The sequence below is a fragment of the Nerophis lumbriciformis genome, linkage group LG17 (genome assembly GCF_033978685.3).
Source record: "Nerophis lumbriciformis linkage group LG17, RoL_Nlum_v2.1, whole genome shotgun sequence".
Taxonomy (NCBI): Eukaryota; Metazoa; Chordata; class Actinopteri; order Syngnathiformes; family Syngnathidae; genus Nerophis; species Nerophis lumbriciformis.
In genome coordinates, this window is record NC_084564.2 from 3,733,406 (window position 1) to 3,745,000 (window position 11,595).

Consider the following 11,595-nt stretch of genomic DNA (forward strand, 5'->3'; position numbering starts at 1 on the left):
CAAGCAATTATTTTAATAATTAAATATGGCCATTTTAAATGAATTATTATGATAATTTAAAATTAATTATTTCAAATATGTTTATTTTAATGTAAAATTATATGGCTGGATGTAATAAGGAGTCAGAAAAATAAAAATAAAAATACAATTAATTTTGATGTTTTTAGCAAAATATAGTAAAAATGTATTTAGTTTTTTTTTTTTTTAATTAATAAATATCTATTTTTAGGTAAGATAAACATAATAATACAATGTATCTCTAGTCTGGATGATTTAGTTCTTGTCACCCTGTTGTCCTCCCGTAGTGAAAAAAAGGCTGTCCTCACTCAGGTCCGCATGGAGCTGGAGGGGGCGTGGCCTCCAGCTCCGGCTGAAAATCGGGAGATTTTCGAGAGAATATTTGTCCCGGGAGGTTTTCGGGAGAGGCGCTGAATTTCGGGAGTCTCCCGGAAAATTCGGGAGGGTTGGCAAGTATGACCAAGCATCATACTTGCCAACCCTCCCGGATTTTCCGGGAGACTCCCGAAATTCAGCGCCTCTCCCGAAAACCTCCCGGAGGAAATTTTCTCCCGAAAATCTCCCGGAATTCAGCCGGAGCTGGCCTCCAGCTCCATGCGGACCTGAGTCCAGTGTGCGCACACAAGGAGACGAAGCAGAAGAACGAGACCCTAGTCGAGGAGCGCAGGGGAGGCACTTCTCCAGGGCCGATGTATGCTCGGGGCAACACCCTTCACCTTACCTGGCAGTGGGTCTTTAGGGTGAATGATGATTCCAGCGATTAGTTGCAAATCTTGCTTTATTGATTGCTTGCACACAGCCAATCTAACACAAAACCAACTAGTCCCTCCTCGCACTCACGCTACCGCTCCCTCTCTTCTCTCGCCCACACACTCACTGACGTCACTCACCTCACATGCTGTCACCTGTTAAAGGGCCACACACACACATACTCTACTCTCATAACACACAGTACAGTTAGTAGAACAACTGTGTTTTCATTACTGTGTATTTGATAGGTGCCATTGCCCCGGAATTGTATTGCATTGTACTTTCAAGTACAACAATGAGTAGATGAGTGTTATGTGTGTGTATATGTGTAAATAAATGAACACTGAAATTCAAGTATTTCTTTTATTTATATATATATATATATAATAAAATAAATAAATATATATATAGCTAGAATTCACTGAAATATATTCATATATATATATGAAATACTCGAGTTGGTGAACTCTAGCTGTAAATATACTCCTCCCCTCTTAACCACGCCCCCAACCACGCCCCGACCACGCCCCCCACCCCCCACCTCCCGAAATCAGAGGTCTCAAGGTTGGCAAGTATGCCAAGCATGCATCACTATAGCTCTTGTCTCAAAGTAGGTGTACTGTCACGACCTGTCACATCACACCCTGACTTATTTAAGCTTTTTTTGCTGTTTTCCTGTGTGTAGTGTTTTACTTCTTGTCTTGTGCTCCTATTTTGGTGGCTTTTTCTCTTTTTTTGATATTTTCCTGTAGCAGTTTCATGTCTTCCTTTGAGCGCTATTTCCCCGCATCTACTTTGTTTTAGCAATCAAGAATGTTTCAGTTATTTGTATCCTTCTTTGTGGGGACTGCTCCACAGTAAGTCTTTGCTGTCGTCCAGCATTCTGTTTTTGTTTACTTTGTAGTCAGTTCAGTTTTAGTTCGTTCTGCATAGCCTTCCCTAAGCTTCAGTGCCTTTTCTTAGGGGCACTCACTTTTTGTTTATTTTTGGTTTAAGCATTAGACACCTTTTCATACTTGCCAAACCTCCCGGATTTTCCGGGAGACTCCCGAAATCCAGCGCCTCTCCCGAAAACCTCCCGGGACAAATTTTCTCCCGAAAAACTCCCGAAATTCATGCGGACCTGAGTGACGTGTCGACAGCCTGTTTTCATGTCCGTAAAGCAGTTCGTCTGCCGTAAACAGCAATGTTGTGACACCTTTAAACAGGACAATACTGCCATCTACTGTACATGCATATGTGACAATAACATCTAGGGCTTTTAGAGAGTGCAGTGCACAACTGCGCACACAACAAGGAGACGAAGCAGAATGCATCATCAGAGAGGGTGTTCAACATGGTTAGAAAAATAGTGACAGAGAATAGAACAAGGATGGACAATTCAACCCTTAACTCAACAATGAGTAGATGAGTGTTATGTGTGTGTATATGCGTAAATAAATGAACACTGAAATTCAAATATTTTTCTTATTTATATATATATATATAATAAAATAAATATATATATATATATATATATATATATATATATAATAAAATAAATAAATACATATATATATATATATATATATATATATATAGCTAGAGTTCACTGAAAGTCAAGTATTTCTTATATATATGTATATATATATATATGAAATACTTGACTTGGTGAATTCTAGCTGTAAATATACTCCTCCCCTCTTAACCACGCCCCAACCACTCCCCCCCCCCGGGACCACGTCCCCCCGGGACCACCCCCCACCCACCATCTCCCGAAATCGGAGGTCTCAAGTTTGGCAAGTATGCCTTTTTACCTGCACACTGCCTCCCGCTGTTTCCGACATCGACAAAGCAATTAGCTACCTGCTGCCACCTACTGGTATGGAAGAGTATTGCATGGTTACTCTGCCGAGCTCTAGACAGCACAGAAACTCAACAACAACACATCATTTGCAGACTATAATTACTGCTTTGCAAAAAATATTTTTAACCCAAATAGGTGAAATTAGATCATCTCCCACGGCACACCAGACTGTATCTCACGGCACACTAGTGTGTCGCGGCACAGTGATTGAAAAACACTGCTCTAAACTTTAGAGAAAGGATCAATTCTGAGCCAAGTGTATCGTGAGATACAGTCTGGTGTGCCGTGGGAGATTATGTAATTTCACCTAATTGGGTTAAAAATAGTTTTTGCAAAGCAGTAATTATAGTCTGCAAATGATGTGTTGTTGTTGAGTGTCGGTGCTGCCTAGTAACCCTGTAATACTCTTCCATATCAGTAGGTGGCAGCAGGTAGCTAATTGCTTTGTAGATGTTTGTAACATTTTTTTGTCGACAGCGGGAGGAAGCTGGCAGGTAAAAATGTATCTAACGCTTAAACCAAAAATAAACAAAAGGCGAGTGACACTAAGAAAAGCCATTGAAGCTTAGGGATGGCTATGCAAAATGAAACTAAAACTGAACTGGCTGCAAAGTAAACAAAAACAGAATGCTGGACGACAGCAAAGACTTACAGCGTGTGGAGCAGACGGCGTCCACAAGGTACATCCGTACATGACATGACAATCCGCACCACTTAAATAGTCTTGATTGCGAAAACCAAGGTGCGGGGAATAGCGTTCAAGGAAGACATGGAACTGCTACAGGAAAATACCAACAAAACAGGAAAAGCCACCAAAATAGGAGCGTACGACAAGAAGTAAAACACTACACACAGGAAAACAGCAAAAAAACCTCAAAATAAGTCACGGCGTGATGCATACTTGCCAACCTTGAGACCTCCGATTTCGGGAGGAGGGGGTGGGGGCGTGGTCGGGGGTGGGGCGGGGCGTGGTTGGGGGCGTGGTTAAGAGGGGAGGAGTATATTGACAGCTAGAATTCACCAAGTCAAGTATTTCATACATATATATATATATATATATATATATATATATATATATATATATATATATATATATATATAAATATATATATGTATATATATATATATATATACATATATATATATATATATGTATATATATATATATATATATATATATATATATATATATAGAGAGAGAGAGAGAGAGAGAGATATCTACATCCTGAAAACATGCAAACAAAACTGTGTTTAGATAATTGATACTTCAAACTTGCATAAATAAATATTAAGGAATATAACATAATTTGGCTTCTGAGAGTTTCAAAATGTAATGAATAAAATGCCAAAGTTGTTAATAAAGAAGCAATTATTTTAATAATTAAATATGGTCATTTTAAATGAATTATTATGATAATTTAAAATCAATTATTTCAAATATGTTTATTTTAATGTATAATTCTATGGCTGCATGTAATAAGGAGTCAGAAAAAATACAAATAAAAATACAATTCATTTTGATGTTTTTAGCAAAATATAGTAAATATTTATTTTGTTTTTTGTTTTTTTTAAATTAATAAATATATTTATTTTTAGGTAAGATAAACATAATAATACAATGTATCCCTAGTCTGGATGATTTAGTTCTTGTCACCCTGTTGTCCTCCCGTCATGAAAAAAGGCTGTCCTCACTCAGGTCCGCATGGAGCTGGAGGGGGCGTGGCTTCCAGCTCCGGCTGAAAATCGGGAGATTTTCGGGAGAATATTTGTCCCGGGAGGTTTTCGGGAGAGGCGCTGAATTTCGGGAGTCTCCCGGTAAAATTCGGGAGGGTTGGCAAGTATGGCGTGATGTGACAGGTGGTGACAGTACACCTACTTTGAGACAAGAGCTATAGCGATGCATTGTTGGTGATGATTTAAAGTCATATCCAACAATTGTGACAACGACTTTTTCCTGTAAATATCGGCTGCTGAGTTTTATTTTTTTGCTGGTGGTGTGCCTGCGAAGTTTTTCAATTAAAAAAATGTGTCTTGGCTCAAAAAAGGTTGAAAAACACTTCTCTAAAGGCCACGTTGCGTCAACGTTATTAATCAAATATTCATATTTTGGAACCAGTTCAATCAATCAATCAATGTTTATTTATATAGCCCTAAATCACAAGTGTCTCAAAGGGCTGCACAAGCCACAACGACATCCTCGGTACAAAGCCCACATAAGGGCAAGGAAAAACTCACCCCAGTGGGACGTCGATGTGAATGACTATGAGAAACCTTGGAGAGGACCGCATATGTGGGTAAACCCACCCCCCCCCTCTCTAGGGGAGACCGAATGCAATGGATGTCGAGTGGGTCTGACATAATATTGTGAGAGTCCAGTCCATAGTGGATCTAACATAATAGTGAGAGTCCAGTCCATAGTGGATCTAACATAATAGTGTGAGAGTCCAGTCCATAGTGGATCTAACATAATAGTGAGAGTCCAGTCCATAGTGGATCTAACATAATAGTGAGAGTCCAGTCCATAGTGGATCTAACATAATAGTGAGAGTCCAGTCCATAGTGGATCTAACATAATAGTAAGAGTCCAGTCCATAGTGGATCCAACATAATAGTGAGAGTCCAGTCTATAGTGGATCTAACATAATAGTAAGAGTCCAGTCCATAGTGGATCTAACATAATAGTGAGAGTCCAGTCCATAGTGGATCTAACATAATAGCGAGAGTCCAGTCCATAGTGGATCTAACATAATAGTGAGAGTCCAGTCCATAGTGGATCTAACATAATAGTGAGAGTCCAGTCCATAGTGGATCTAACATAATAGTGAGAGTACAGTCCATAGTGGATTTAACATAATAGTAAGAGTCTAGTCCATAGTGGATCTAACATAATAGTGAGAGTCCAGTCCATAGTGGATTTAACATAATAGTGAGAGTCCAGTCCATAGTGGATCTAACATAATAGTGAGAGTCCAGTCCATAGTGGATCTAACATAATAGTGAGAGTCCCGTCCATAGTGGATCTAACATAATAGTGTGAGAGTCCAGTCCATAGTGGATCTAACATAATAGTAAGAGTCCAGTCCATAGTGGATCTAACATAATAGTAAGAGTCCAGTCCATAGTGGATCTAACATAATAGTGAGAGTCCAGTCCATAGTGGATCTAACATAATAGTAAGAGTCCAGTCCATAGTGGATCTAACATAATAGTGAGAGTCCAGTCCATAGTGGATCTAACATAATAGTAAGAGTCCAGTCCATAGTGGATCTAACATAATAGTGAGAGTCCAGTCCATAGTGGATCTAACATAATAGTGAGAGTCCAGTCCATAGTGGATCTAACATAATAGTGAGAGTCCAGTCCATAGTGGATCTAACATAATATTGTGAGTGTCCAGTCCATAGTGGATCTAACATAATAGTGAGAGTCCAGTCCATAGTGGATCCAACATAATAGTGAGAGTCCAGTCCATAGTGGATCTAACATAATAGTGAGAGTCCAGTCCATAGTGGATCTAACATAATAGTGTGAGAGTCCAGTCCATAGTGGATCTAACATAATAGTGAGAGTCCAGTCCATAGTGGATCTAACATAATAGTAAGAGTCCAGTCCATAGTGGATCCAACATAATAGTGAGAGTCCAGTCTATAGTGGATCGAACATAATAGTGAGAGTCCAGTCCATAGTGGATCCAACATAATAGTGAGAGTCCAGTCCATAGTGGATCTAACATAATAGTGAGAGAGTCCAGTCCATAGTGGATCTAACATAATAGTGTGAGAGTCCAGTCCATAGTGGATCTAACATAATAGTGTGAGAGTCCAGTCCATAGTGGCTCTAACATAATATTGTGAGAGTCCAGTCCATAGTGGATCTAACATAATAGTGAGAGTCCAGTCCATAGTGGATCTAACATAATAGTGAGAGTCCAGTCCATAGTGGATCTAACATAATAGTGAGAGTCCAGTCCATAGTGGATCTAACATAATAGTGAGAGTCCAGTCCATAGTGGATCTAACATAATAGTGAGAGTCCAGTCCATAGTGGATCCAACATAATAGTGAGAGTCCAGTCCATAGTGGATCTAACATAATAGTGAGAGTCCAGTCCATAGTGAATCTAACATAATAGTGTGAGAGTCCAGTCCATAGTGGATCTAACATAATATTGTGAGAGTCCAGTCCATAGTGGATCTAACATAATAGTGTGAGAGTCCAGTCCATAGTGGATCTAACATAATATTGTGAGAGTCCAGTCCATAGTGGATCTAACATAATAGTGAGAGTCCAGTCCATAGTGGATCTAACATAATAGTAAGAGTCCAGTCCATAGTGGATCTAACATAATAGTGAGAGTCCAGTCCATAGTGGATCTAACATAATAGTAAGAGTCCAGTCCATAGTGGATCTAACATAATAGTGAGAGTCCAGTCCATAGTGGATCTAACATAAAACAAAAGTCTAGCAGCCGCATTTTGTACCAATTGTAGTCTTTTAATGCTAGACATAGGGAGACCCGAAAATAATACGTTACAGTAGTCGAGACGAGACGTAACGAACGCATGAATAATGATCTCAGCGTCGCTAGTGGATAAAATAGAACACATTTTAGCGATATTACGGAGATGAAAGAAGGCCGTTTTAGTAACACTCTTAATGTGTGACTCAAAGGAGAGAGTTGGGTCGAAGATAATATATTATTATTATTATAATATATTGCCCCTCTTCTTCGCTCGACTAGTGACCTAGAGCTCATCTTTTTACTGCTCCCAACATGTTGCTGTGCCAAACTGAATACTCTCAAACACAACAATAGCATGTTTGTTATACACACAATCTGTTTTATTGTCATTCATTGCTGTCAAACATACACAGCCTTGTCAAATCAGTTCTAAGGCGAGTCAACTTTCACCTGAATTTTATTCCGGAAAGTGCCTAATAGTGGGGAGAAACAACGATCTATATGGAAATAAAATCCACCAACATGAATCAACCTGGTTTACTTCCACATTTTATGTTGATTCTTTAAAAGATAGTTTGTAATTCTGATTGTACACAAAAAAATGTCAATGAGCGATCATATTGTTCTGCATCCAAACCCTGATCAATAAAGTCCAACATGAGGATTAGTCAACCACCAAAACATGATCAATCTTTCCGAACACCGTCATTGTTGTTTTAAATACAATCAGACTGGTCACGTGGTCGTCTAGTACCTGATTTATACAGTTCTACTTTTTCCTTTTTCTCATGTGCAACATTACAACAAAGACGGCGGTCTCAGCGCTCAATCGGAGACCACGTTCCCGTTTGGGTTCTGGCTTAAAGTGCTTCCACAGTCCCTGCAGGGAAGAAGGTCCAAACTGAGGGAGGGAAACATGAACGCGGTCCTCATTCGGACTTCAGTCTAGTGGCCGCTATCGGAACTGCAGGTGCTTTTCCCAACTGGATCCACTTAGCATACAATTTGGCTATCTAAACAGAACATGGGTAGGGAACCTTTATTTATACTGAATTTAAGAAATAATCAAAGAAAATGTTATTGTTTAGTAGAATCGCGTGGTTCAAAGGCGCAGGTTCCCCACCTCTGCAATAGAAGACCTACAAACCCCCGTTTCCATATGAGTTGGGAAATTGTGTTAGATGTAAATATAAACGGAATACATTTACAAATCATTTTCAACCCATATTCAGTTGAATATGCTACAAAGACAACACATTTGATGTTCAAACTGATAAACAAATAATCATTCCGTATTTTCCGCACCATAAGCCGCCCTGGGTTATAAGCCGCGCCTTCAATGAACGGCATATTTCAAAACTTTGTCCACCTATAAGCCGCCCCGTGTTGTAAGCCGCATCTAACTGCGCTAAAGGGAATGTCAAAAAAACAGTCAGATAGGTCAGTCAAACTTTAATAATATATTAAAAACCAGCGTGATGTGGGCGTGCATGGAGTCGTATATCAACATGGACGGAGCTGCGTGAAAAAAGCCACCCGGCCTCTTCGCGTAAACTTCCCTTAACCACTCGCTCATCTTTTCTTCATCCATCCCTTCGAGTTAGCTTTTATGATGACGCCGGCTGGAAAGGTCTCTTTTGGCAAGGTCTTCCTTTTGAATATCACCATGGGTGGAAGTTTCTGGCCATTAGCATGGCAAGCTAGAACCACAGTGAAGGATGACTTCTCATTCCCTGTGGTGCGAATATTCACCGTACGTGCTCCCGTTGTATCCACAGTGCGGTTCACAGGAATATCAAAAGTCAGCGGAACCTCGTCCATGTTGATAATGTTCTCTGGCCGGATCTTTTTTTCAGCTATCTTGTTTTTACAATATGCACGGAAAGTAGCCAGCTTTTCTTGAAAGTCTTTAGGCAGTTGCTGTGAAATAGTAGTCCGTGTGCGGATGGAGAGATTGCGTCTTTTCATGAACCGGAAACCTGTCGCTTAGTAGGAGCCATTTTGTGGTCTTTACAGATGTAAACACACAAAGGAAATGAAACGTAATATCCGCGCGCTTCTTCTTTTTCTATGCGGGCGGGTGGTTGCTTACAGTAGAAGAAGAAGCGCTTCCTGTTCTATGGGGGCGGGTGCTTACCTTGGCGGTTGCTTGCCGTAGAAGAAGAAGCACTTCCTCTTCTACGGGGAAAAAAGATGGCGGCTGTTTACCGTAGTTGCGAGACCGAAACTTTATGAAAATGAATCTTAATATTAATCCATATATAAAGCGCACCGGGTTACAAGCCGCACTGTCAGCTTTTGAGTAAATTTGTGGTTTTTAGGTGCGGCTAATAGTGCGGAAAATACGGTAACTTTAGAATTTGATGCCAGCAACACGTGACAAAGAAGTTGGGAAAGGTGGCAATAAATACTGATAAAGTTGAGGAATGCTCATCAAAGACTTATTTGGAACATCCCACAGGTGTGCAGGCAAATTGGGAACAGGTGGGTGCCATGATTGAGTATAAAAGTAGATTCCATGAAATGCTCAGTCATTCACAAACAAGGATGGGGGCGAGGGTCACCACTTTGTCAACAAATGCGCGAGCAAAATTGTTGAACAGTTTAAGAAAAACCTTTCTCAACCAGCTATTGCAAGGAATTTAGGGATTTCACCATCTACGCTCCGTAATATCATCAAAGGGTTCAGAGAATCTGGAGAAATCACTGCACGTAAGCGGCTTCGATCCCTCAGGCTGTACTGCATCAACAAGCGACATCGGTGTGTAAAGGATATCACCACATGGGCTCAGGAACACTTCAGAAACCCACTGTCAGTAACTACAGTTGGTGGCTACATCTTTAAGTGCAAGTTAAAACTCTCCTATGCAAGGCGAAAACCGTTTTTATCAACAACACCCAGAAACGCCGTCGGCTTCGCTGGGCCTGAGCTCATCTAAGATGGACTGATACAAAGTGGGAAAAGTGTTCTGTAGGTCTGACGAGTCCACATTTCAAATTGTTTTTGGAAACTGTGGACGTCGTGTCCTCCGGACCAAAGAGGAAAAGAACCATCCGGATTGTTATAGGCGCAAAGTGGAAAAGCCGGCATGTGTGATGGTATGGGGGTGTATTAGTGCCCAAGACATGGGTAACTTACACATCTGTGAAGGCACCATTAATGCTGAAAGGTACATACAGGTTTTGTTGCCGTCCAAGCAACGTTACCATGGACGCCCCTGCTTATTTCAGCAAGACAATGCCAAGCCACGTATTACATCAACGTGGCTTCATAGTAAAAGAGTGCGGGTACTTTCCTGGCCCGCCTGCAGTCCAGACCTGTCTCCCATTGAAAATGTGTGGCGCATTATGAAGCCTAAAATAGCACAACGGACTGTTGAACAACTTAAGCTGTACATCAAGCAAGAATGGAAAATAATTCCACCTGAGAAGCTTCAAAAATGTGTCTCCTCAGTTCCCAAACGTTTACTGAGTGTTGTTAAAAGGAAAGGCCATGTAACACAGTGGTGAACATGCCCTTTCCCGACTACTTTGGCACGTGTTGCAGCCATGAAATTCTTGCAAAAAAAATAAAGTTTATGAGTTTGAACATCATCTTTGTAGCATATTCAACTGAATATGGGTTGAAAAGGATTTGCAAATTTGTATTCCGTTTATATTTACATCTAACACAATTTCCCAACTCATATGGAAACGGGGTTTGTCAAAAGGTTTTAGGACTTTTAGAAGTCAGTCGTGTTACAGAACAGAAGCAAGCCAAGAGGCTGCTGGTCCAAACCGGATCCAGGCGCTTCAGAGAACATCATCCGGGTTCTCGTGGACCGACGTGCGGGCTTTACGTCGGCGCGGCCGCAGCGTGGCCAAGCAGGAGGAGGCGGTGAGGGCGACGCGGCTCAGGCCGACGTTCAGGCAGTGGACCTCGGAAGTGACCGGGACCTCGGAGAAGAGGGCTCGGTCCCTGGACAGCCGGGCCAGACCGCCGCCGTCGTTGCTCTCGATGTCCTTGACGATGTTGAGGATCTCCTGGCGCTCCCGCTGCCGGGTCATGCCCCGGATGTTCAGAATGGCCGACACGTGTTTCTTCCTGGAGAGAACGGTCAAAGTGATTTGGATGAAAACACGAGCCAGGGGGCGAGGCGCTGGTACCTGACGTCCGGAAACTCCCGCACCAGAACTCCCACCTCCATCTGGATGGACGGGACGTCCTCCAGCTGGATCACCTCGGAGATGTGAGCCAGGGCGCCGTCCAGCCAGCTCGATGGAGACTCCTGAAAGCACACGCTAGTGTTACGTCGCACTCAAGCACCCGCGGGAGGGACCTCGGACACTGACCAGGTCCTTGAAGAGGACTTTGATGTCCCTGCCTTCGTCTCGGAGGCGGCCCGCCATCCTCTTCCTCATCTTCAGCGACGTGCAGATGATTCGCCCTCGCATGACCGAGCGAAGATATTCCATCACCACGCGCCGATGGACCTCCGCCACTAGGAGCTGAAGAGCACCGCAGGTCACGCCCGCTGTAA

The 11,595-nt window shown here is 41.8% G+C and overlaps 1 protein-coding gene across 1 annotated transcript in view; it reads right to left on the reverse strand.

Moving 5' to 3' along the window:
- Positions 1-9,111: 9,111 nt before the first annotated feature.
- The window catches only part of exoc3l2b (exocyst complex component 3-like 2b), a 142,914-nt gene continuing 140,430 nt past the window's right edge, over positions 9,112-11,595 (reverse strand). Inside the window, exons 14-16 of the mRNA XM_072915033.1 lie at positions 11,408-11,563; positions 11,222-11,343; positions 9,112-11,159 (exon numbers count right to left, since the gene is read on the reverse strand). Coding sequence (XP_072771134.1) covers positions 10,868-11,159; positions 11,222-11,343; positions 11,408-11,563 — 570 coding nt within the window. The 3' untranslated portion in view covers positions 9,112-10,867. The remainder of the gene's footprint in view (positions 11,160-11,221; positions 11,344-11,407; positions 11,564-11,595) is intronic.